We start from the raw sequence: 27,287 nt of genomic DNA, 5'->3' as shown, positions 1-27,287 counted from the left end.
AAAAAAAAAAAGAAACAAAAAGAAATTAGGGGTGCCAAGATCAAAGAGACTTTTGAGACCGGTTCTGAAGCTGACACTGTAATTTTTTCACTCCTCTGTTTGGACTTCCCCAGGGAGCCATCGTGGCTGTGACAGGGGATGGGGTGAATGACTCCCCTGCGCTGAAAAAGGCTGACATTGGTGTTGCCATGGGCATCACTGGCTCTGACGTGTCTAAGCAGGCAGCCGACATGATCCTGCTGGATGACAACTTTGCCTCCATCGTCACGGGGGTGGAGGAGGGTGAGGAAGCAGGGTGCCCAGAGGTGGGACTTGGACCTGGGACTCAGGTGGGAGTTGGTATACATTACCCCTATCCCATTTGCCCATCATCTAACCTCCATGATCCTATACAGCAGTGGTTCTCAACCTTCCTAATGCTGCAATGTATTTTCATTGCTACAAAGGGGTCATGACCCACAGGTTGAGAACCGCTACTGTTCAAACTGGGAAAAAAATCACTGTAACATAAAATCTTATAAATTAGATTCTGCTGGTACATAGAACATGACCATTTGCAACCTTTTTTTATGAGATCAGAGGAAAGTCCAGATGTACCAGGGAGACTGGGACTCTGGTATGACACAGTATCTTCTTTGGCCTTTCACAGGGTCCAAGTAGGTCTCCCGCAGGCTCCAAGATGTAGCCTACCCAGGACTGCTCCATGTTCCACAATCCTTAGAAGGGCCCTCCAAACCTGGTGCCTGTATTATGGTGATATAGAAGGGCCAATTGGAGCCTGATCTATGAACTGACTGCATGAGTCCAATTCAGCACCCTCTTTCTCAGAGAATTCTAAAAAGAATGCCCAATGCGTAACAGGAGAGCCCCAGAATTCTGCATCCCAGGCTCCCTGCTTTCTGCCTGGATCTATCTTACTAAAACACGACAAACCACATTTTAATAATGGTTACCATTTTATTGAAACCTAATATGATTCTAACACTTTGCTTGGTATTTTATGTCCGTTCAGTTTGATAAATTATCTTTTGCACTGACTATTACAAGGCACTAGACTAGATGCTGAGGATACAGGAGTTAGGGAGGTAAAAGCCCCTGCCCTCTCGTAACTTAATTACTAGCAGAGAAGCACCATAAAATAAGCAAATGTTATATATGTTAAAAGAAGATAAGTGCGATGGAAAAAGATAAAACAGGGAGTGCGGAGAGGTTACAATCTTTGAAAAGGTGATCAGGGAAGGACTCAGCAATCTCGCACAGCAGGAGTGAAGCTCCGGAGGTGAAGGGTGTCCAAGGTCACAACTAGTTATGGCAGAAGATGAGATTTGAACCCAAGCCTCTCAAGTCCAGGCTCTTTCCAGTTCAGCCTTAATCTTGTCAAGGCTTTTGTACTGACATTTTCAGACATCTCAGGATTAAATTAGACCCAACTGTGCTTAATTTTCAGAGGTCAGATAACATTAGCCATGTCGAACGTAGTACACAACCATAGCATGCTAATAAATCCGGGCTCTAATTAAAAGTCACACAACTTAGAGCCCAAACTGGGACCACCAAGGTTTTAGGACATCCAGACCCTTTCCCTGGATTGTGACACTTCTCCATAGTGGCCTCTCTGTCTAGGAGTTGGTTTGAGGGAGGTATGTGCTCTTAGTGCTTCTCACGGACAGTTGACCATCCCCTACCCCAGGCCGCCTCATCTTTGACAACCTGAAGAAATCCATCGCCTACACCCTGACCAGCAACATCCCTGAGGTCAGCCCCTTCCTGATATTCATCGTCCTCAGTGTGCCCTTGCCTCTGGGCACCATAACTATCCTCTGCATCGACCTGGGCACCGACATGGTGAGGACCAAGCTGGGACCTGGTCTCTTGGGAGATGGATTAAGGAGTAGGGGAAACCTGTGCCAAGGGAGAGGGGCAGAGCTGGAGTTACCGCTACGTTTCCTTCTCAACTTTGTGATTCCTTCCTCCTCCAGCTCCCTGCCATCTCCTTGGCTTATGAGCCGGCTGAGAGCGACATCATGAAGAGGCTCCCACGGAACCCAAAGAAGGATAAGCTGGTCAACCAGCGTCTCATTGGCATGGCCTATGGACAGATCGGTGCGGCCAGAGGGATGAGGGGTGGAGGGAGGAGGAAGTGGCCACTTGTGCCATCTCAGTTTGGAGGACAGGGAGAGATCTTCTCAGCAACAAACTGCTGAGTGCTGGAAACACTGCTGATCTCTGATCTGCCTTTGACCTAGAGTCCAGCAGAAAAGGAACAAATGTAAACAAAATGAGAGTAACTCCACGTGCCAAATAATGAGTACAGACAGAACATGATGCAGGGTACAGAGCAAGCAGGGTCACCAATTATGAGCAGTTAGAAAGACTTTACGTGGGAAATAGGACTTAAACTTGGTGCTGGAGGATAGATAGGGCTTAGACTAGTAAATATACAGCCAGGTGTGGGAGACCCGAGGAGCGGGAAATTGAGCAGGCAGTGGCTACAGGTGGAGCCCGTAGTCTCTACACAGGCAGCATTTGAAAACAAAAAAGCAGGGATTTGGGAGTAAGACTCAATGAATCTTAGCTGTGGCCCTGGACAATAATGGAGGCTTTTTTGTGTCCAGCTGTCCTATTTGGGAAATATAGATAATAATGTCAGAATTACTATCTATAGAATTGTCAGGAGGAGCCGCAGTTCATAGGCAAATGTTAATGTCAGCTATTGCTATGGTCCAGCCATGGTGAGGACAGAGGTGTGGACTGGGGAGAAGCAAGATGCAGATTAGAGAAATGGGAGCGGTGAAGACCTGGTGAATGTCTGAATGTCAAAGGAAATGCAGAACGCAGAGTCCAACACTCACTCAATAAGGATAGGGAATAAATCGCCCCTAAAGTCCTTTTTCATTTTAAGATGATGCAATTCAAAAATGACTCTAGGTTAGAGTTTAGAAACAAATTTCAGGACCTGGAAACAAGTCCCACAGAGAAGACAGGTCAGATAGCTGGTGGCAAGACTCTTCAGCTGTATACCTCAAACACCCCACAACCCCAGCCCTCACCCCTTCCATGGTCTGCTTTTGGGAGCCCTTCTCTTTATTTATTTATTTATTTATTTATTTTTGAGACAGAGTCTCACTATGTTGCCCTCAGTAGAGTGCCGTGGTGTCACAGCCCACAGCAACCTCAAACCCTTGAGCTTAAGTGATTTTCTTACCTCAGCCTACCAAATAGCTGGGACTACAAGTGTCTGCCACAACGCCTGGCTACATTTTTTGTTATTGTTATTGCAGTTGTCATTGTTGTTTAGCAGGCCCGGGCTGGGTTCGAACCCACCAGCCTTGGTGCATGTGGCCAGCGCCATGACTACTGTGCTACGGGTGCCGAGCCTGGAGCCCTTCTCTTAACCAGGTTTCCCCACCCTGTCTGTGACTGTCTTGCTCACAGGGATGATACAGGCTGTGGCTGGATTCTTCACCTACTTTGTGATCCTGGCCGAGAATGGTTTTAAGCCTAGGGATCTGCTGGGCATCCGCCTCTTCTGGGAAGATCGAAGCTTGAATGACCTGGAGGACAGCTATGGGCAGCAGTGGGTGAGCAAGATGGGATAGGGTAGCAGAAAGTGACCAGGAAGTGTGAGGAAGGGAAATGGAAGAGTGGGTCTAGCAAACGTGTGAAGAAGGGGAGAGGGAAGGGTGGCGCCTGTGGCTCAAGGAGTAGGGCACTGGCCCCATATGCTGGAGGTGGCGGGTTCAAACCCAGCCCTGGCCACAAAAAAAAAAAAAGTAAAGAAAAAAAGAAGGGGAAAGGGAGGTACCGACAGACAGAGCCCATCCCTCATCCCCCACACTGCATGAGCGTTCTAGTATCGAACTTGGTCTCCAGTCACACCAGCCAATAGTCATCTCTTTGCTTACAATAACCTCATTTCTGTTTATTTCTACTGTCTGTTGTCCATCCTTACCTTCCTGGACCCTTTGGTTCCCATGGTCCTGGAGCTTGTCTTTGTGATACCAACTTTTCTGTGATTTCTGTTTTTCCGGGATTTAACCATGATTGCCCGAGAAACAAATGCTGGCTCTTCTCCTGTAACACTCCCTCACTCTGTGAGAGTTGAAATAATATCATTTAATATCTGAAAACTTGTTTTCTTTGTATATCACTTCCACAACATTTCAAATTTTTGAAACGTAGATGTCTGTCTGTCATAGCTTTTTCTTAAGATAGACTCTCTCAGCCTGAGCAAGAATAAGACCCCATCTCTAAAAATAGCCAGGCATGGGAGGGGAGTGGAGGGGAGGGGAGGATGGGTGGAGGGACCACACCTATGGTGGATCTTACAAGGGTACATGTGAAATTTACTAGGTGTAGAATATAAATGTCTTAATGCAATAACTAAGAAAATGCCGTGAAGGCTATGTTAACCAGTTTGATGAAAACAGTTCAAATTGTATATAAAACCAGCATATTGTACCCCATGATTGCAATAATGTACACAGTTATGATTTAATTAAAAAAAAATAGCCAGGCATTATGGCAGCTGCCTGTAGTCCCAGCCACAATGCCTGGAATAGTTTTTTCTATTTTTAGTAGAGACAGGGTCTTGCTCTTGCTCACACTGGTCTCTAACTCCTGAGCTCAAGCAATTCACCCACCTCAGCCTCCCAGAGTCCTGGGATTACAGATATGAGACACCACATGCAGCAGTAGTAGTCTTTTCTAATATCTAAGGAAATGAGGGGGCTGGGCATGGTGGCTCACACCTGTAATCCTAGCACTATGGGAGGCCGAGGTGGGTGGATTGCCTGAGCACACAGGTTGGAGACCAGCCTGAGCCAAAGCGAGACCTCATCTCTAAAAACAGCCAGGCGTTGTGGCGGGCACCTATAGTCCCAGCTACTTGAAGGCTGAGGCAAGACAATCGCTTAAGCTCAGGAGTTTAAACTTGCTATGAGCTGTAACTCCACGGTACTCTACCAAGGGTGGCATAGTGAGATGAAAGGAAGGAAGGAAGGGAGGGAGGGAGGGAGGAAGGGAGGGAGGCAGGCAGGCAGGCAGGCAGGCTGGCTGGCTCAAACTGAAGCCCTCTCCCCAACAGTATGAGTTTTGATAATTTTAGTGGGTATGCTTTTTGTATCTCTGAACACTGATGCCCTATTTCTAAGAGTGGGAGACATGGCACCAACTGTTACTAGAATTATCGACCCCTAGAAGACATACAGTCCATTCTCATCATTCTATATATGAGGAAAGTGAGTGCTCAGAGTCCCACAGTGAATCCCTAGAAGAGCTGGACCAGAATTCTGACTCTTGATCCCTGCCCACTTCACTATGATGTCTGCAAACCAAGTTGATTACAGGTTTATCAAAAATATGTTCAAATCTGAGTTGTTGGAAAGATGCCCCTTCATATACACTTGGCTTCTGTTAACTGTGCCTCGTGAGGCCATCAGATGTCAGTGTTCTCAGCTACCAACGCTGCTCCAGGATCCAATGACACCCAAGGTTCTCATCACCTTGCACCTGCCAGCATCTCCTCAACTCTCAACCCAAGCCCTTGTTAGTTTTACAGGCTGATGCCTCCTCCCTGCTGCTAATATGCAGCATGACACATGCTTACTTATAATAAATTACAGGTAATTAAAAATAATTTGAGGTAACAAGAATTCCCCTTGCACAATTAAGACATCTTGAGGTATTACAAAAACATGTTGAGAACAGTTGCCTTGAGGAATAAACTCCATAAAGGCAGGATCCACGTCTCTTCCACTATTGTAACTTGCGGGTAATCTATACAAAACCCCCCACCCAGGAAGGACACTGCACACTGCGAGAAGTGAGGACAGCCCCTCACCTTCTACATTGCACCATTATTCCCTTGATTCCATCGATTCCATTCCACCATTAATTCCACTGACCCCCATTCATTCATTCATTCATTCAGCAAATACTCACAGAGCGTCTTATATGTCCCAGGTACTGTTCCAAGACCTGGGGAAATGACAGTGAACAAAACTGACCAAGTTACTGCTCTCCTGGAGTGTATTTCTAGTTAGGGATGGGAGTGGGCATAGAAAGGAAGACAGATAACCAAATACAGGATATATCTCATCAAAAGATCATAAGTCCAAGGGAATCCCAAAAGGGTCAGAATTGAGATACTAGAGTAAGATGGAAGGATAAAGATGGTGGGGAGAGAGAGAGGAAAAACAGAGAGGAGAGAGGCTTCAAATCAAAATTGCAAGGCAAACGCACATATTTGGAAAGGGTAATATCTGGAGGGTAACGGAGGCAGCAAGTGGCCCAGTAGAAAGTAAAAGACAGATAATATCACTGGAGGAAAGAGATCAAGAACTGTGAGACCAGGGTATTGGAAACATCATGGACAAGGATCTTTAAATCTATAAAACAAGGTCAGAGCAAGAATAGAGGAACAGTGATTCAGAAACTAAAATCTTCAAGAAATTAATGAGCACACTTGGCTCATTAATTCTCAGCCTTTGTTTTCTAATCATTTAAGGCTCTGTATTTCTCTCCAAGTTCGACTTTGACCACATTCCACGAAGTCTGACATGTAGTGTTTCGTTATGATGCAGTCCTATGTATTTTCAAATTTCTTTGATCTGCAACTTATATAAAAACATGCTGTTTTATCTTATAAAACATAAGCCTTTTCTCTAATTTAAATGCACTGCTTCAGTGTTCCTATAGCCTCTGCTGTCTGTCTTTCATAATCTATTGTACCAACATAGCATATTCACCTTCCCCACTAGACTCTAAGTTTCCTATATATAAAATGTGAATGAAGGAATGAATGAATGTCTCCTATCTGGTACCACTCCTTGGGGCTTCCTTTCCCTCTGTATTAATGTTGCCCTCTGGCCCTACCTTCCCTTCTGTCCTCTGATTCTGCCTTCTTCTCTAAGCACACCCTCTCCTATACCACCCTTCTTATTAATCTGGTAAATATTTATGGAGCCATGCCACAGGCCACTCACTAAACTTAGCATGGGGAGGAACCACAAAGATCATAGGACAACCTGGAAAATGCTTGTGGGCATCTAGCGAGGGGGCCCAACTCAGCCCCGGGGTCCTGAAGGCTGCAAGAGAGAGGAACCCATAGTGCCTCTAAACACCTTTCTCTTTCTCTCTTTCTTTCTTTCTTTCTTTCTTTCTTTCTTTTTTTGAGACAGAGTCTCACTATGTCGCCTGGGTAGAGTGCTTTAGAGTCATAGCTCACAGCAACCTCCAACTTTTGGGCTTAAGCAATTCTCTTGCCTCAGCTTCCCAAGTACCTGGGACTACAGGCACCCTCCACAGTGCCCGGCTATTTTTTTGTTGCAGTTGTCATTGTTGTTAAGTTGGCCCAGGCCAGGTTCAAACCCGCCAGCCTCAGTGCACATGGCCAGTGCCATAACAACTGTGCTATGGGCACCAAGCCCTCTAAACACCTTCTGACACCTATGTCTCCTGTCTGCCCACCCTCCCCCCAGACCTACGAGCAGCGCAAGGTGGTGGAGTTCACGTGCCAAACGGCCTTCTTTGTCAGCATCGTGATCGTGCAGTGGGCTGACCTCATCATCTGCAAGACCCGCCGCAACTCGGTCTTCCAGCAGGGCATGCTAAAGTGAGAGTCCCACCAAACGGCCCCAACACACCCCCAAGCCTGTATATGGGGCTGTGCCCTTGTCCTGTGCCTTTTCCTCTCTAACTCTGTCATCCCCATAAATGTTTCTTCACAGAAACAAGGTCCTATTAATTGGGCTGCTGGAGGAGACACTGCTGGCTGCTTTTCTGTCCTACACACCTGGCATGGCCTTGGCCATGCGCATGTACCCACTCAAGTGAGTAGGGGAATGGGTGCAAGCAGGGGGCTCTCCAGGCACAGGGATAGCACAGGGGAGGAAGTATCTGTCTGAATAGCAAAGTCACAAGCTAGGGGCTGCGGGGATAGATGGGGCTACATACCAGGAGAGTCACCTGTGCTCTGAGAAATGGATCTTATTTTGAGAGGTACCAGAGACCGTGCCAAGGGCTCACAACCCACCAGACCTGCAAATTTAGCAGATTCATTAGTGTTTACAGAGTGGAATCTTTTTCTGTGTGGTGTAGCTGTCCAAGGACACATATTGCTTAGAGCCGAAGAAACCATAAAAATAGCTTAATCTATGCTTAGCGAATTCTGTTGTACTTATGCAAATACTTTTTAATGCGATGTATGCGAGTGTGCCTGCTGAAACTCTTATTGTCTGATACCTTGCCGTCTTCAACTGTAGGTTTCATTTTGTTTTGCTTGGCTTTAACATTAGGATATGCTTGTTGTGGAAAAATCCTATTTAAAAAATAAAGAGAGAAAAAAGCAAAAGCCCCATCCCACCCACATCCCCACTGCCCCACCCTGAGTAGGTAGCCTCTGCCAACTCACTTTCTCTGCATTTTACACACTCTGTCCGCCCTTCCATCCCTTGTAGTCTTGTACATGTGCTCTACCCCGTGTGGGTGCTGAGTGTTTAATAGGAAACACTGGCACAGGTCTCAGATACTGACAATCCCATGCCTGCATCTCAACACTACTGTGTAATACTCTGCAACCTGGGACATGTTTGTAACCATGCTGACCCTCAGCTTCGCCTGCAATCTCAATAATAACATTCTGGGTATGGACCTGGCACAGAGTTGTGAAGATTATGTATAGAAATGCGTATAAAGCTCCAAGCAGGCTGAATGCTTTGCTATAATTCTTGTGGGCATACATGTCATTATAAAAGTAATAACAAATGCAGGTGAGCATTGTCTGAGCGCTCAAGCACTCTGTGTAAACCTTGCCCATAAAACTGAGCACCTCGTGTTGTGATTCTTTGCATGTGCATTCACCTACTTCTCTCTGATTCTTCTGAACTCCTGGAGATCAAAGACCATGAGGTCATCATTTTCTTTCTTTCTTTTTTTTTACAATGTGATTTTTTTATATAGATACAACTGTGAAATGATAAAATCAAACTAATCAGGGAATGTAAGTTGATTGGTTTATTTGAGCCAGATATTGTACTAGGTATAAGGTTTAGATTAATTATTGGGGCAAAAAGGTTTAATAACATTGTTTTGTAATCTGTTACTGCTGGGGTACAAAAAACTGAGTGGCCTTCCAAATTAAGTTGTTTTTTTTTTTTTTTACAGTCAAAATCTCACTGTCACCCAGTCTGGAATGCAGGAATACAATCATAGTTCACTGTAGCCTTTAACTCTTGGGCTAAAGGGATCCTCTTGCCTCAGCCTCCTGAGTAGCTGAGACTACAGGCATACATCACATGACTAGCTCATTTTTCTTATTTTTATAGACAAGGGGTCTTGCTGTGTTTCCCAGGCTAGTCTCAAACTCCTTTCCTCAAGTGACAGGTCATCATTTTCATTTCCCAAATACCCAATGCAGACACAGAGCAGATGTACAAAGATTGTTGTTGAGTGAATGAGCCAGCCCTTGGGGTATATGAATGTTGTTTGGGGTGTATGTGCATGTACAGAATGAACCATGGTTAGGCCTGTGCTGTCCAATATCTGTATGTGACTGTTGAGCTCTTGGGATATGGCTAGAGTGATTGAGGAACCGAATGTGTAACTTTATTTAATTTTAATTAATTTAAGTTAACTAAAGCACTGTGAAATATTTTTCTATTATTACAAGTTCATAGTTTGGGTTAGACTACATTTCCCTGGTAACCACTGAAAAATTAGTGTCTGGGTTGGAGATGTGCTGTCAGTGAAAAATACTCACTAGATTTCCAAGACTTAGGATGAAAAGAAGATTGTAAAATATCTCATGAATAATGTTTATGCTATCAGATACAGTGGCTCACCCAGAATTTTGGAAGGCTGAGGCAGAAGGATGGCTTAGCCTAGGAGTTCAAGACCAGCCTCGGCAACATGGGGAGACTCTGTCTCTACAAAAACTTTTTAAAAAGTTAGCTGGGTGTGGTTGTGTGTACTGTAGTCCAAGCTACTTGGCAGGCTGAGATAGGAGAGACGATCGCTTGAGCCCAGGAGTTGGAGGCTACAATGAGCCATGATTATGCTACTGTACACTAGCCTGAAAGACAGAGTGAGACTAATCTCTAAAAAAAAATTAAAAGAGAAAAATGTTCAATTTCACATGTGGCTCACATTACACAAGGGGGGCTGTCTGGAAAGTATCTAGTTATATTAACAATGGCTATAAATCTTCCAGACGGCCCCTTTATTTTTTATTTTATATATATATATTTTTTTTTTTGAGACAATCACAAGCTGTCACCCTGGGTAAAGTGCCATGGTGTCACAGCTCACAGCAACCTCAAACGCTTGGGCTTAAGCAATTTTCTTGCCTCAGCCTTCCAAGCAGTTGGGGTTACAGGCACCCACCACAATGCCTGGCTATTTTTTGGTTGTAGTTGTTAGTTGTTTGGCCTGGGCTGAAATCAAACCTCAGGCTCTGGTGTATGTGGTTGGCACCCTAGCTGCTGAGCTACAGGCTTCGAGTCAGCCCCTCTATTTCTATTAGACAATGTTGATCTAGGCCATCTCTTGACTCTGTCATCCATGCGAATAACTGTGGTCCTGATTCAACCTCTTTCCAAAGTCCATCTTCCTGGTCCCTATTATAAGAGAGGTTCCAGAAGAAAAACCTGTGCCCGGCGGCATTATAGCTCAGTAGGTAGGGTGCTGGCCACGTACACCCAAGCTGGTGGGTTCAATCCCGGCCTGGGCCAGCTAAACAGCAATGACAACTGCAACAACAACAACAACAAAATAGCCAGGTGTTGTGGCAGGTACCTCTAGTCCCAGCTACTTGGGAGGCTGAGGCAAGAGAATTGCTTAAACCCAAGAGTTTGAGGTTGCTGTGAGCTGTGACGCCACGGCACTCTACCCAGGGTGACAGCTTGAGATACTGTCTCAAAAAGAAAAAATCAAAAAACTGTGCCCATCTTTGTAATATGGAAGAGTCTACATATTCTCTGGTGGAGTATCCCCACATGAGAGGTCCAGAGAATGTTTCTGACAGACATCCTGTTCAGACAACCTCCCATCTGAGGGTGCAAAGCCTAGAGAATGCAGAGAGCAAATGAGGTCTCCCTCAGCACTTCTGCAGGAGTCAGTAGACGAGCTCCATGCACACTGCACATACCTTTAATATGACATTTGTCATATTACCTCATTGGCTGCTTATGTTTATGTCTTGGCTTTTCCTCTGCACCCTTCTTACACACAAACACACACACACACACACACACCCCACCCGCCCAGGTTCTGTTCTTCATAAATGTAGAGACCAATCAAACCTTAATCACCTCCCTGTCTCCAGCACTCAGCACAGTCCCAGGCACACACAGGATACTTGTCTTTCTCTGGGCCCTGTATCTCCTGCCGCATTGACTGACTCTTGCTCTCTGCAGGCTAATGTGGTGGGTCTGTGCCATTCCCTACAGCTTTCTTATCTTTGCCTATGATGAAACCAGAAGATACTTCATTCGCCGATGGCCTGGTGGTGAGGCTCCCCTGGGCCCTGCTCTGAGTGGTCACCAGTCCCCCCTAACTAGCTCTCCCATCCTGTCTAGTTCCTTTAGACCCCTGGCTTCCTCCCCACCTCACCACCAGGTGTGTGCCGTGCCAGGACCCCAGCCCCCTACTCTTCGGCTGCTCGGCCCTATTCCGACCAGGCCTCTGTGCCGTGTGTCCAGACCTCAGGCCTCACCTGTCTCCCCAGGATGCCTCCCCTGTGCCTGCTGTCAGTCCACACTGGCCTCTTTTCTTCCACAGGCTGGCTGGAGAGGGAGACGTACTACTAAACTCGGCAGAGGAAGAGCTTCATGTGAGATGAGGGCATCAGTAGAAGGGTCAGGGTTATGAGTTTGACGTGACATCTGAGAGAGACGCTAAGATGAATTACCTTGGATTAGAGAGACAGACCCTCCTGGGGCTGGACTGAGGGAATTACAGGCAGAATGTGGGGTGGGTTGAGGGGACACCCAGCCTATGTCTGGCTGGACCCGAGGGGAGGGGCATAGTCCTGTTGAATACAGCAGCCAGTCCAGAGAGTAAATGTCTCGAATAGCTCTCACCTGGCTGGATGCTGATTTGGGGGTAGCAGGGCTCCCTGTGAAGCTCCTGCCAGGTCTCAATGATGACCAGGTGGAGGAAGTCGTTCAGGGACTGTCCAGGCTGGGAAGCAATCTAAATCAGGCATCCATCCTTCATCTTAAAGTCACTCTAATCCCCTGGACAGCAAGGACAGGACAAATGACTACAAAGTCCATCTGGGATCAGAGAGAAGGAAGGGGGATGAGAGGAGCATCTGAGCCACAGGCTGTAGAGGGAACAGGGGCTTCCACACAGGGGGCTGGCAGGGCAGATCCTCTTATCCCTCACTGGGGTCCCCAGACCAGCCTGCAGACCATGTGTGATGCCAGAAGAAACCCAGTTTTGTTTAAGAGCCTGAGGTCCAGAGAGGGCAAGTGACTGGGAATGGCCACTAGTGAGTGGCCCTTTTCAGCTGAGGAAGGTCTGGACAGGAGGCAGAACTCCAGCCAGACTGGTGGCCCCTGCCCCTCACCCTCTGTTGTCAGGGCACCTTGACCCCATCCCATCCCCCAGCTTGTTTTCTCTGGCGTCGCCTGAAGTAGAGGCACAAACACTCTCTGAGGCACTGCAGGCCTCCCTTCAGGCAAAGCACCCGCCCTGCTCTACCCCACCCATCACAGGGTGATGGACACTCCTTAAAGCTGGGCCTCCCACATCCCTTCTGGGATGAGAAGTCACAGGAGCCTTTCTCTCCTACCACCTTCATCTTGGCGGTTCTTCCGCCCCCTTCCCCCACTCGCTTGCCTTTGCTTTGTAAACCCTTCCACTTTGCCCTTGGCCAGCTCATTCTCAGACCTCTTTTAGAGTAGAGGGTTGGCTACACTCAAAAGGAGGAAGGGGGTGAGAGAGAGATGCTAAGGAAAGCTGTGAGCAAATCTCCAGCTGTTAGCAAAAGCAAATCTCACGTATATTAAGTGACTGAACACCACGCCTAACACTGGACAAGGGGTTTACACACACCATCAGTTCACACAGATATTTCCCTAACACCCCACCCCCTTTTATAGGTGGGGAAACCAGGATCTTTCTGATTCTAGAACTTGTGCCCTTAACTATTTTTTACGGTAGTGTTTTGATGAGGGCTGGGCCAATAATAGATAAACAAAATGAAAAATAGGATAAGGATGGAGGAGGAAGGGCGGTGGCCAGCAAGGAGGAGGTCACCTAAGGTATAGCCATCTACTCTCCCCTCTATCAGCCCCTCCTTAGAGGTCGCTCACCCTCCTGGTCCTCTCCCTCCTCCAACACAAGGTCTCCTAGGGACGAGGCTGTACCAGTCTGGGGTCCTTCCACAGCTGCTGACGCAGCTGAACCAGACCCTGAAAGATTGAGGGGGCCAAGGGTATACAGAGTGGGGGGGAAGGGGGTGCACCAAGGGGTCAGCTCCTCAGGTTTCAGTAGCTCTAGCTTCGGGTGGCTGGTGGGTTAAAAATACAGAGGCCCCAACTCAGGGTCATTTGATACCATTGGCTGAGGCTTGTTAAGCCCAAGGGCCTGAAGGGAAGGGGAATGGGGAGAAAGTAGAGAGCAAGCATCAGACAGAGAAGTGGGGGGTGAAGGCTACAAAGGGTAAGGGTAGAACTGGAGCCCAAGAGGGCAATGAGAGGGAGCAGGATGGATAAGAAAGTCTAGTAGCTATAGGAGAGCACCAGGAGATGGAGCAAACCCAGGCTATCAAGGAGCCCCATCTCATACCTTTGGGGGTACGAAATGTCAGATTCATGATATTACAGGTCTAATATTCCATTGTCTCTGTGCAAATGCACACCCCACCAGAATACAGCAGAAGCACAAAACTGGAAGTCATCTATGTCATCTCCGTCTGGGTGGGCCTGCCCATCTCTCCCAGATGTCTTTGCTCTGGCTGTATGTCTCTGGGCACATCGCTCTTCTGAGAGACCTGGAAATAGGATTCTGAGGTCTCTTCTACCTAATATGCTACACTTAGGCCAGCTCTGGCCTCCCCGGCCACAGTGACAGCTGTCTCTCTTGGACCAACTCCTGCAGCGTTCTTGACGTTTTTGCGGCCTCCTTGCTTAGCTGTTTAAGGTCCCTCCCCTGGGTGGAAAGTTATTCTGCTAACATAATTCAATGCTCCTACAATAAATACTGTTCTTCCGGAATCACATAACTCAGGGTGGGGTGGGGGCATCAGATTTGAACATGGAGAGCATAGTCTCCCTCGTGCCCCATTTACCTCTGCATGGTGAGAGCTCTATGGGACTATAGAGTCCTTCCTTCCTAGGCATCCAGAGCTGAATTCACGCACTCTGTCCTCACCTCCAAGGTGGGATCCAGAAGTTAAAGCCCCTATCCTTCAACTCTGCTTTGGGTCGCAGATGCACAGAATTAATCAACAACCTAGGTTCAGGGTGCAGGGCTGACCTCTTTATGTTTTCCTAGTGTTAATCCCCTCCCCCCCCAGTATTTATATCTGATCTTCCTTGTCTTGTCAAAGACATAGGAATAAATAGTAGTTATTCACTTTCCTTGGAATCATGCAACCTGGGAGAATCTTTCCTTCCCACTATGCCCTAGAAAACCAAGTCCTATAGGATCAGAAGGAGGAGTGCACACATAAGGTGGCAGCCAAATGACATTTCCCTTCTCATGATGGGCCTTATGGGCAGAGAAACCCCACATTCATATCTCCACAGGACGATATGTGGGCCAACCCTGCGCTTCCCCTGCAATCCTGAGTTAGGAGTGTTGAGTGAAGCCAAGGAAACTGGCTGGAGCTGGGCCAGGTTGCCAGTCTTGGACACGGCTCCATCTTTTATTCAGAGAATGACCTCATCTTTGGTCCTAGCTCTTTAAAGGGAAGTGCAGAGAGTCTCTTCCCTGTAGCCTGGATTGCAATTTTACTGCCTCTCTTTCCTCCATAGGATCAAAGAAACACTTAACCTACCGAAGATTCCCAGGTTTTAAGATGTCATGTCAATACCACTTTTGTCCCCCTTTTGTCCTAGATCACCAATTTAGCCCCTGATCCAGATACCACCTAATTTAACTCCTCTCTCATTACTCTTGCCCTGCCCTCAGCTCTCCCTAGTTACCCCTACACCTCCCCTCCCCCAGCCCCAGCTTCATTTACCTCCGACTCATCTGGTCTTATTTTTAGCTTCAGCGTCTCTCCCTTTTCCTTTCTTAATATGGAGATGAGTTCTTAGTCCAGCATGGGGCCAGGGGCTGAGGAGCCCTGGACACTGGGGGAGGGGAGGGAAGGAGCCACTGGAGCCTGGGGGAGAGGCGTAGGAGGTGGGAGGATTCCAGCCCTCATGGAACTGTCCTGGCCTCAGAAGGTTATCCATCTCCCCTGCCAACCACAGAGACATATTTAGACAGGACCAGGTGGGGACTGAGGGATGCCAATTTTAGGGGGCAGCTCTGGTTCCATCCCCGCCCCCTGCTCCTATTCCTCCTCCTGACCCTTTTTCTCTTGGCTCCGTTGGCAGTTTCTCCAAGACCCAGCAGTGTCCTCTGTCTACTGCTCTGGGCCATTCCATACCCCACCCCCACCTTGAGCCCCTAACTCAGGATTTCGGACCCAGGGGCCCCTCCCTCCCAGCTAAGCTCTTCTGGACCAGGAGAGCCGACGGAGATCTCACTACCTCCATGAGCACTACAGACAGGATGGGGGCCAGAGTTGTGCCCAGTTTGCGGCTGGTACTGCTCTTACTGCTGGTGCTAGGGACACCCAAGTCAGGGGTACAGGGGGAGGAAGGCCTGGACTTCCCTGAGTATGATGGTGTGGACCGTGTGATCAATGTCAACGCAAAGAACTACAAGAATGTGTTCAAGAAGTATGAGGTGCTGGCACTCCTCTACCATGAGCCCCCTGAGGATGACAAGGCCTCACAAAGACAATTCGAGATGGAAGAGCTAATCCTGGAGGTGAGTGGGGGCTATAGGCCTGCAGAGCATGCCCAGTCCCTCTCTGCAGTCCCCTACTGTATGCCCAGGCAGATCTCTGAGAATAGGATCTGGAGGTGGGCGGGGGGAGTGTGGCAGGTCCTCTGTCATGACCAACAGGACATGAGTAGCACGTGACCTTAGCCAAATGCAAAACAGAAACTCAGGAACCCCCCAATACTATCCTAGCTAGGTAATTTGGGGAGGGGGTGCTGCAGGGGGAGCTTCCCTGTCTGCGACAGGAGGCTGGCTGTACCAGCCTAGGTTTGACTAGGATGGGGGTGGGGGGCCGAAAAAGAAAAGAACAATGTGTAGGGACAAGGGGTGACTGCTGTGCAATGCATTGCACCCCCCACCCCACTAAAGCACTTTCCCAGTTACAACATACCCCGCTCCACACAGTTAAGGGTTGTACGCCAAAGAGATTCAAATTGAATATAAATATAAATGCTATTGATATCTTATTTGCATGTCATTTAATGGCTAGATGTTTAAATATTTCCAAGAGACCATGCCTCTCACTGGCTTCCCAGACCCCTTTCTCTTCCTCCCCTCCCAAATTCCCAATCATTCCCACTACTCAAGCTGTATGCCTTCACTGGAACTTTCTTAGTCAAAGGAGGCTACAGACTGCCTTCCCCACCTCTTTGTGGGAAGAGTGTCCTCACCCCGAATAAGATTGTAGGCCCAAAGGGGAAAGAGTTACTAACAAAAAAATAAAAATAAAAATAGAAAAAGCCTATCTAGAGGGATGACCGGGAGATGTGATCACACACACCCCTCTAGGAGCTGGGATGCGCTGAAGTTTCCTTGTACAGACTTCTGTGTCTCTTTCCCTGGTTTGGTGTTCAGTAGCCCCCAACTCATCCAGAGCTTGAAGCATTTCAGGGTAACACACTAGGACCATGGCTGGCATTTCTATGTGCCTCTGCTGAGTGCTAGAACCTGCCATCTAACTAGTGAGCCAAATGTTTCTACCCTGAGTGCTCAGTCTCCCTGGCCTTCCACCTGTCAACTGCCTCCCTTCCCACCCTCCTGAGAATCATGGTGCCTGAGCCTGTGCTGAATGTGGTAAAGCTTCAAGCTATGCCAGCAGCAGAGTAAATCAGGATTGGGAGCTGAACTGGGAAGCTTGGGGAATGAGGCCTGCAGGCATGACTGTCCACAGCCTAATAACAGGCTGAGTAGAGTGTGAAAGGGGCACGCTATGCAGTGGACAGCTGTGCAGTCCCTGCCAGTCTCACTCTCTCCCAGGGTGATGAGAGGTGACCTCTATTCTCAGCTCTCAGCCTTCTCATTCCTCAGCAACATGCCCAGGCCTATGCCCACCCTCTTGCCCTTTAAAAATCTTCCCACTGGGAGTCATTCTGAAGAATCCCAGGGACTTCTAACATCATGCTATCCTGAGCCTAGCGTTTGATCACTATGGAGGGCAAGGCCTGACCCTCAAGGAAGGACAGAGCCCTCATACATTCTGTAGCCAGATGCCTCAGCATCCTCAGGAACCGGGCAGTGTGCAGTGCCCTGAAGCTCAATGTAATAAGCATACTGCAAACTAGCAATAAATACTCATGAACTAAAAGGTGAACCAGAGACACGGTGAGGTGAAGTTGTAGAGAACTTATTCTGGATCTTAGCATAGGGTCAAGATCAACTCATATTTCCTGCACCCCAACTGACCCAACTTGAAAGTATAAGATGAGGAATAGAGGTTAATAAGAATTCCAGGAGCTAATTTTAACCCTAACTCTCCCTTCAGTTAGCAGCCCAAGTCTTAGAAGATAAGGGTGTTGGCTTCGGGCTGGTGGACTCTGAGAAGGATGCAGCTGTGGCCAAAAAACTAGGTAAGGGAGTAGCAGAGAGGGGAATGTGGCCGTAACCCTGGGGGAGGTCTCTAGTGGAGAATGTGTTGAGTAGGCCTTGGAATCTGGGGAACTCCTCCACCAAGTTTATTCTGGAAGTGGGGGAGAAAATATGAGACTGGGAAAGTTATGGCTGGGGTTCTGGCCTCTCTATTCCTTACAGAGACCAAGAAAGAAGCGAGGGAGGAATTCTCTATACTTACCTTAAGAACATGGCTAGGTGCTGGGTGAAGGGGAGCCAGGGGCCACAGGCCCGCCTTGCAAGCGCTCTGCAAACTCCTGCTCCGCCCCACCCAACCAGAGGGGCGGCTAGTGTTACAGCACCCGGCCACCAGGGGGCAGTATATAATTGAGCCTGGATTCCCGCTGTGACTGCGGGCGGGGCGCTTGGTAATAATGAAATCATCTGGTCAGTAACAGCGAGTTAAGGTCTGGCCTGGGAACCAGCTGCCTGAGTCCTCAGAGGGGTAGCCTGAATACCCATCTCTGGTAGGCAGGCAGAGAAAGGGAGGAATCTTGCTAGAATCTCTCTCGTTACGTGATGGCCCAGCTTCTCCTAGAGCCTGGGGCCAGGTCAGCCTCTGGACTAACCCCAGGGACGTGGATGTTGGGGGTGTCGGCACTAAGGGGCTGTGACAGGGGCAGGGGAAGTATGAGCAGAGGATGTGGGGTCCTGGGGGATTACGGGATGGGCTGTGACCCAGGATTTGGACACTTGGATCTGTGGGAAGGTTGGGATCATCCTGGTCACCCCGGTCACCCCCCAGGACTAACTGAAGAGGACAGCGTCTACGTGTTCAAGGGGGACGAAGTCATAGAGTACGATGGAGAGCTTTCTGCCGACACCCTGGTGGAGTTCCTGCTGGATGTGAGGGCTCCCCTGGGCCAGGCCGCCTTGTTAAGACTCCCCCGTCCTTTAGTGCCTGCCACCCCCTTCCACTGCACAGACAGAACACACATCTCACACACCACACACATCTCACACACCCACGTCTCACACACCACACACATCTCACACCACACATATAGAACAGAAACACACGTCTCACACACACCTCACACATACCACACATACACAACAAGCACATCTTATACACACGCACACATCACACATACTTCTCTAACGCACACACCATGGACACTTCTCTCTCACACACACCACACATACACAACAGACACATATTACACACACACCACACACACTCCATGCACACACAACTCTCCCACACATACACACCACACACATCTCACACACACACCACTCACATCTCACACACACACACACCACACATACACAACAGATACACATATCTCACATACTTCTCACACATGCCACACACATCTCACACCATTTACCACATCTCACACATTGCACACAGACAACTCACACACATACATCACACCACACACACACATCTCATACACCCCCCACACACATCTCATACACCTCCCCCCCACACACACATCTCTAGTCCCTTCTTCCACAGCCCCCCACCCCTGCCCTTCTTGTCTCTGACCCCTGCACCTGGTCCTCCCATTGAGGACAGAGACTCACTCTTCCTTTAATGCCCCTGCTCCTTCAGGTCCTAGAGGACCCTGTGGAACTGATTGAGGGGGAACGGGAGCTGCAGGCATTTGAGAACATTGAGGATGAGAATAAACTCATTGGCTACTTCAAGAGCAAGGACTCAGAGCGTGGGTAACCCTCACAAAGGACCCCCATCTCGCCCCCAGCCCTGCCTTCCCACACATTGGGTCCAGCTCTTCCTCTGGCTGCCATCAGCTTCCCCAACTGCTCTGCCCGCCCTCTGCAGGGGACCCAGACAAACACTCCAACCTGCTCCTTTCCCACACTATAGCCCTCTGCACTCTGCCCACTCTCAGAGGACTAGAGGGCTGTCTCAGAAGGAACCCCACCAGCCAAAGAAGTGGGGGAGGCAAAGGGGGATGGTCCCAAGCCAACGCTTGTTCCCTCAGAGACTGACTCTGCATTCCCCCTTCAGATTACAAAGCCTTCGAGGATGCGGCCGAGGAGTTCCATCCCTACATCCCCTTCTTCGCCACCTTCGACAGCAAGGTTCTCATCCCATGGCTGCATCTCTCCCATGCTCCTCAGATGCCCTCCAGCCTCCTCTCCCAAACCACAGAGGGACTTAGTTCCTTCCCACACACTGGCATGCCCACCCAGCTCCTAGGCTCCTCCTGCCCCACGATTTTAGAGCTGAATAGGGGTTTTAGTTTATCTAACCCACTTTTCTCAGAAGCCCAGAGAAGTTAAACACTTGTCCAGTGTCACAGAGCAGTGTCAAGGATCCAAGTTTTCTGACTCCCGGTCTAACACTTGTTCCCCTATCATACTGCCTCTCACCATGACCCTGTGTCACCTGCTCCACTCATTCCTGCCTGCTCTCAAAGGTGGCAAAGAAGCTAACCCTGAAATTGAATGAGATCGATTTCTATGAAGCCTTCATGGATGAGCCTGTGACCATCCCAGACAAGCCTAATAGTGAAGAGGAGATTGTCAACTTTGTGACGGAGCACAGGAGGTGGGGATCTGGGGCACCCCTGGGTAGGGCAGCCAACCCCCACCCCGGGGCTAGATCACCACCTATGAGACAGGCTGGTCTTACCTAAGGATGAACGAACGTCTGGGCACTAGTGCTCACTGACACACTGATACTTGTCACTATATTATTTTGCATCCCAGTGGTTAACCCTGATCCCTACACAGAGAAGTTTCTCCATAAATGTGTGCGGTTCACTGTGACATGGCCTGTGACTTAAATAATCCCCATCAACAAAAGACAGTTGAATGCCTGTGGCCTGCCACAAGCTGCTATGCACTTTCTACCTCTATTATTGTATTTAATCTTTGTAGCCCTCTCAGCGAAAGAGGTCCCACAGGTAGTGTCAAAACTGGGACTTAACCTCTGGTCCATCCCATATTCCTCCTAACACATTACCCGCAACAGTGGTTCTCTGCAGGGGTGGAGAGAGTGCTGAGATGGGTGTAAGATTTTGCCCTCCAAGAGATATTTAGCAACGTCCAGAGATGGTTTTGCTTCTGGGGAGCGCTACTGGTATTTAGAGGCCAGAGGCCAGGGACACTGCTAAGAAGACTATGTGCTCAGGATGGCCCCCCAAACATAGAATTGCCCAGTCCCAAATGTTAACGGTGCTGAGGCTGAAAACCCCTGCCCTGTGCTCACATACAGTTCCCTTTCCTCACCCCACATCAGTGTGAACGCTACTTACTCTCTCCTGCCCACTAGATAGTGGCCCCGTCAGCAGGGCCGGAGCATGTCCCCAGGCCCAGCACCTAGCAGAGTGCTTAGGATACACCAGGCACTCAATCATATTAGATGAGTGAATGAGTAAATAAATGAATGAATGAATATCCGGATGCTCTGTTCTTACCTTTCTTCCTGTCCCCTTGCCCACCCACCCCTCTCCCACTGCTTTAACCATGCAGTGATCTGGGCCTGGTGCCCAGAGCTAGGCTTTGCCAGATGGCTTTGTTCTGGGCCACAAGCTGTCTGTGCCCTGGGCCTGACCCAGAGGCAGCCTCTGCTGTGAGGACCCTCTGGGAGGGTGTATCCCTCTCGCCCACTGAGTGATGACCCTCACCTGTCTCTGCTAGATCGACCCTGCGGAAACTGAAGCCTGAGAGTATGTACGAGACCTGGGTGAGTGCGCCTGGCCAGGGCCAGGCCCATGGGGACTATGGATAGCTAAAGACTCAAGGCCTAGAAATACTCCCTCTGCTGCTCCTCAGGCCCACGTGTAGGAAAAACAGTGCATCAGCAAAGCAGAAGGTTCTCTGTTCTGAAAAACATGTCAGGAATTGGAAGACAGACATAGTGGGTGAAGACAAGGGAGGAGCCCTGAACCCTGGGGATGAAGAGATTACCAGAGAGGCCTGGGGGCCTTGGAGCTGAAAGGGACTATGTCACTTAGGAAAGAGTTACTATCAGAAGAATATATGTGGTCCATAAGGCAGATTACCACAAAATTCAGGGAAGGTTCAGGGAACATCTAGGATCTGTTCTGGGCACTCCGACTTCAGGGAGCACAGTAAGGACCCCTCTCCATCCTGCTCTCCCTCTCTCCCCAACAGGAGGATGATATGGATGGGATCCATATTGTGGCCTTTGCAGAGGAAGCCGATCCTGGTGAGGAAGAGTTGGTGGGGTGTAGGCTCAGGAGTGGGGCAAGTGTGTTTAGGCCTCCCTGGGAGACATTTCCAAGGAGTTGACAAAAGCAGCCTGAGGCCAGGCATGTGGCAATGGGAGAAGGGAAGCAGGTCTGTACTCCTGTCCTGTGTCCCTTTCCTCTCTACCCTACCTCACATTTCTCTCATTTGTGTTCCCTCCAAGATGGCTTTGAATTCTTAGAGACTCTCAAGGCTGTGGCCCAAGATAACACTGAAAACCCCGATCTTAGCATCATCTGGGTTGACCCTGATGACTTCCCACTGGTAAGAGACATGGCCCAGGCCCTACTCTCCTGAGGTGGGGCCTTAGACCGTGGTACCTTCTTAGGGTGGGCTTTGTTTCAGAGTTCCTGTCCCCATCTCCTAGCTGTGGGATCCCAGGAGGTGACACTTGCTGCATGCTCAAGGGCACTCTGGGCACAGAAAGCATCCTGAGCAGGGGAAACAGTGGGGAGGGAATCACACTTGACATAACACACAATTCCCAGAGCAGAGGCTGGACAGGAAGCTGCATGCCAGGGCTGCCTCCTAAAGGAACCCAGAGTTCCGGTAAGCAGATGGGAACAGCAGCCCTGCAGACAGGTACATCTGGGTACACATGGGTGCACTCAGGTATAACACTCAACCACAGAATCACAGCACAGAGGTTCTATATTTCAGGAGTTGGTTTTGTTCCCAGCTGAATCCCCACACCTAGCACTTGTTACTGAGCAAGTCACTGAAAGAACAACACAAACACGTGAACATTGGTGATCAATGGGATAACTACTTTATTTTAGAGCTGTAGGAACTGAGAGCCACAGAGAAACTTCGACTTGACCTTCAACACAAGGTCAGTCAGTCGCACAGCTGGGATCAGAACAGGGACCTCCTGTCCAGCTTTCCTCAGACAGAGCCCCGAGTACCTGGCCAGCCCCCAATCTCTTCCTCTGGGCGCTCTGCTCTTCTGCTCAGCTCTGCACACCATCCTCAGGTCCCACAGCTGGAATCATTTCCCCTCCACTGCCAGTTCATGCTGTCCCTTCTGTTTATCCCCAGGCTAACCTTCACACTCACCCTCCTGGACTCATGTGCTCCTAAAATCCATTAAGTTACCATATTTGGATCTCTCTACAGCTGGTCCCATACTGGGAGAAGACATTTGACATCGACTTGTCAGCCCCGCAAATAGGAGTCGTCAATGTTACTGATGTGAGTTTCCTTCCCTCGTCCCTGATTGACCCCCAATTCCACTTCCTAGCAGAGCTAGCTCTCTTCCTCTCTGCTAACCAGGAACTGAGCCTTTCCTAGAGGAAGCACACAGTCCCATCTAACAGCTGGATGGACTTGGAGATTCAAAATCTGAACAAGCCACTGTCTTCACCCATTGGAATCAGTGACTCACGCTTCAAGGCCCAGCTCAAATCCTTTCTCCTCCATAGCCCAGATATCCCACTTAGAAGCATTCCCTCCCTGGCACGCCCAGAGCTAACTAGGCATTGAGACTATGATGTTTATGTGGCTATTTATATGTTATGACTATCTCTTCCAGAAGACTTTGAGCGTTTTGAGGGCAGAAGTCTTCTCAGGCACACATACTAGGTGTTTCAAAAATGTTGAATTGAATGAGCCACAGACTTACCTTTCATAGAATTCCCAGGCTGATTAGTTAGGCAGGTATTAACTACAAGGCCAGATCTGATAAACTTTATAATACAGATACAAATACAATGTTAGAAAGACACAGAAATCAAAGTGATTGCTGCTTAAAGAATCAAAGAAGAGTTTAAAAATGACCATTTAAAATGGACACTGTGGGGCTGGGTGCAGTGACTCATGCCTGTAATCCTAGCATTCTGGGAGGCTGAGGTGGGCAGATCACCTGAGCTCTTGAGTTCGAGACTGGCCTGAGCAAGAGTGAGACCCTGCCTCTAAAAATAGCTGGGCACTGTAGCAAGTGTCAGTAGTTCCAGCTACTCAGGAGCCTGAGGCAAGGGGATCACTTGAGCCCAAGAGTTTGAGGTTCCTGTGAGCTATGACACCACAGCACTTGAGTAAGAGTGACAAAGTAACACTCTGTCTTATAAATAAATAAGGGCGGCTCCTGTGGCTCAAAGAAGTAGGGCGCTGGCCCCATATGCCAGAGGTGGTGGGTTCAAACTCAGCCCTGGCCAAAAACTGCAAAAATAAATAAATAAATAAATAAATAAATAAAAAGAAAATGGACACTGTGTATAACACATAAGATTTCAACAAGTGATGACTTGGAGGTCATTTCCAAATTAGGAAAAAGCAAGATCAAAATGTTAAAAGTAGGAAAATGAGTGTCAGGGTCAGGAAAAGGGCGGTAATGTGTATGGCTTGAGAATCTAGAACTTATTCAGACGGTACTGGAAGAGCAGGTTATGAGAAGCCATGAATGATGAAGAGTTGCTGACTTTATCTTACAAACAATGAAAAGCCACCAAAGGCATGATAGAGAGATCTATTGGGCCAGGTGCAGTGACTCACATCTGTAAGCCTAGTGCTCTGGGAGGCCCAGCCAGGAGGATCACTTGGGGTCAGGAATTCAAGACCAGTCTGAGCAAAAGCAAGACCCTGAATCTACAAAAATTAAAAAGTTTAGCCAGGCGTTGTGGTGGTTGCCCATAGTCCCAGCTACTTGGGAGGCTGAGGCAGGAGGATTGCTTGAACCCGAGAGTTTGAGGTTGCTGTGAGCTATGAGGCCACTGCACTCTATCCAGAGCAAAAGAGTGAGACTCTGTCTCAAAAAAAAAAAAAAAAAAGTCTTGTTGGCTCCTCTCACTTTTCTTTCCACTCCTACCTGTCACTATTTTAACCTACACCCTCACCTGGACAGGCTTCCTGGCCATTGACAGATGAAAGGAAGGGACTGAGATGCAGGAAAGCTGTACAGAATCCAGTAAGTGGGAGGACAGGTCCAAAAACGTGGTGGGGCTAACTTTGTCCTCTGCCTATGCTGTCTCCCAGGCGGATAGCATATGGATGGAAATGGATGATGAGGAGGACCTACCTTCTGCTGAGGAGCTGGAGGACTGGCTGGAGGATGTGCTGTCAGGAGAGATCAACACAGAAGATGATGACGATGACGATGACGACGATGATGATGATGACTAGTTGCTGTGGCAAACATCTCCCAGCCCCATCTGCTCTTCTTATGCTCCCTCCTACCTTCCTTGTCTCCATCCCTGAGCTCCTCCAGGGGCACTAGGTCATTTTCTGTCTTAGGGACAACTGGGGTCTATATGCTGGGTGCTGAGTCTCTGGCCCCCTCATCTGATGAGGCAAGGAACTACTTTCCCTTGACACCAGCCCAGCTGTCTCATGTGACTTCTGTTTCTGATCCCATAACTTACCTGTATCTGTTAATTGTCTCTTCCCTCACGCTCCATGCTCTTTCTTATGATTCTCCTCTTGCCCTGTCTATGGGCTTCCATCTTATGTCCCCCCTCTGTCTATGCACAGCCTTCCCCCACTCCCTCAAATCCTCTATCCTTCAAGCTGTCCTGCCCAAGGCCAGAAGGAAAGGAGGAACTGCGTTGGGGCTGTATGTCAGCAATCTTTTGTTAATGTATTTGGGTCAAATGAGAGGCCTCAATAAAGAGATCTGGGGTAGCATGAGCAAGTATCTGTCGATGAAGTCTCACCCCTATGGCAGGAGGAGGTGGCCTCTCTCTGATGGGGGATTTAGGTGTGGGTGCCTCATTAGGAATGAGCTAGGGAACTGTGAGAGGAGGCAGTTGGGGCTCCCTCTAGGCAGTTATCCCAGACAAGCCTGGAATATTTATTTGCTTCAAGTCAACAAGCCTTTTCTGAACACATGGTGTTTGTCCAGTGCCACTGTTAGGCTCTGGGAGAACAGAGAGTGCCAGGCCTATCCCTGCTCTTGAGCTGATTGGCCCCACTGAGAAGTCAAGACAAGCACACTAAACAAGTGAAGAAATGCACAAAGCTATCTGTAATTAAGTGATTATGTGTTGCTTGACAGCACCTTCCCTGGAGCTCTTATTTGAATATCAAGACTGAGCCCCAGTTATATTACACACTTCCCCAGTGAGGCCTTCCAGAGGCTGCCCCGCGCACCTGCCCTCCTCTGGGTCCCTGCTGCGCTTCCCATGCATACCTCTATTCTAGTGCTCAGCACATTCTAGGACAGTTCTTCCTCTGCGTGTCTGTCTGCCCCACTAAACTACATGTGCCTTGAAGGCGGGAACCCAAGCTTTTTCTTTGTTTCCACAGGGCCTGGCACTCAAAAAGTTTTCCCTAACAAATGTTTGTTGAAAGAACAAAGGAAAGAACAGAATGGACTCAGAAAAGATAGATCAGAGTGGACTCGATAACTTCATAAAGGAAGTGAGCCCTTTCCAGGCTTTAAATTGAAGAATAGGATTTCATTAGAGACAAAGGATTTGGGGAGGAGACATTTCAGTTGGGGGAAACATTAAAAGCATTGGCAGGATGTGATTGTCATATTGGGGGCACACAGACAGAGACAAGAGGAAAAATTCATGCTATGGCTGCGAGGCTGGGTTACAGGGGAGTTATTTACTTAATCCTGTGAGCTGAGGAGGAGGGGGCAGAATGGAATCTGTAGTGATGAGCAGAATGGATGTGGGAAAGGGAGACAAACAGAGACACCAGAGGTAAGGAGCCCAGCTCACCTGCAGAGACTGTTAAATAAATAACTGGAGTAGAACTGGCAGAACATGGATCCAGGTGGTAGCCATGGGAATGGAGAAGAGATGTTTTGTACCATGGGGTTTCCCCAGACCTCAGCCTGCCAGAGTTCTTGGCAAGAAGGGCCATGGTCACTCTGGACAGCCCCAGGATGCAGGGAACCTAAAGGAATTTGGGGGTGGGGAGGTGGGAGGACTGAATAGCTAAACAAGCCTGTAAATTCACAGATGTTGTATTTTTCATGTCTGCATCACGTTGTGAAAGTGTTGCTGGGAGACTTGGAGGATCTCTAAGTGTGAAAAGATGAAGGCTGGGTGTGGTGACTCAAACCTGTAATCCCAGCACTCAGGGAGGCTGAGCTCAGGAGTTCCAGACCACCCTGAGCAAGAGCTAGACTCCATCTCTCACACTGTAGCAGGCACCTGTAGTCCCAGCTACTTGGGAGGCTGAGGCAAGAGGATTGCTTGAGCCCAAGAGTTAGAGATTTCAGTAAGCTATGACACCATGGCAGTCTACTGGGGCAA

At 48.7% G+C, this 27,287-nt stretch overlaps 2 protein-coding genes across 2 annotated transcripts in view; both read left to right on the top strand.

The window, feature by feature from the left end:
- The window catches only part of ATP1A4 (ATPase Na+/K+ transporting subunit alpha 4), a 39,483-nt gene extending 27,676 nt beyond the window's left edge, over window positions 1-11,807 (top strand). Inside the window, exons 15-22 of the mRNA XM_003795196.1 lie at window positions 114-282; window positions 1,691-1,845; window positions 1,980-2,103; window positions 3,436-3,581; window positions 7,482-7,615; window positions 7,731-7,832; window positions 11,415-11,506; window positions 11,779-11,807. Of these exons, the coding sequence (XP_003795244.1) occupies window positions 114-282; window positions 1,691-1,845; window positions 1,980-2,103; window positions 3,436-3,581; window positions 7,482-7,615; window positions 7,731-7,832; window positions 11,415-11,506; window positions 11,779-11,807 (951 nt within the window). The remainder of the gene's footprint in view (window positions 1-113; window positions 283-1,690; window positions 1,846-1,979; window positions 2,104-3,435; window positions 3,582-7,481; window positions 7,616-7,730; window positions 7,833-11,414; window positions 11,507-11,778) is intronic.
- Window positions 11,808-15,460: 3,653 nt separating this feature from the next.
- Window positions 15,461-25,707, top strand: CASQ1 (calsequestrin 1). Its single transcript, XM_003795195.2, has 11 exons — window positions 15,461-15,993; window positions 17,771-17,855; window positions 18,641-18,741; window positions 19,457-19,568; window positions 19,877-19,950; window positions 20,289-20,419; window positions 21,514-21,559; window positions 21,991-22,045; window positions 22,250-22,350; window positions 23,203-23,277; window positions 25,057-25,707. The coding sequence occupies exons 1-11, from the start codon at window positions 15,715-15,717 to the stop codon at window positions 25,201-25,203; spliced, it is 1,206 nt and encodes a 401-aa protein (XP_003795243.1). The 5' UTR covers window positions 15,461-15,714; the 3' UTR covers window positions 25,204-25,707.
- Window positions 25,708-27,287: the final 1,580 nt, after the last annotated feature.

The sequence above is a fragment of the Otolemur garnettii genome, unplaced genomic scaffold (genome assembly GCF_000181295.1).
Source record: "Otolemur garnettii isolate 467f Iridium unplaced genomic scaffold, OtoGar3 scaffold00091, whole genome shotgun sequence".
NCBI lineage: Eukaryota > Metazoa > Chordata > Mammalia > Primates > Galagidae > Otolemur > Otolemur garnettii.
Note: the sequence above shows the minus strand (reverse complement) of the source record. Positions and strands in the feature narration are given on the sequence as shown.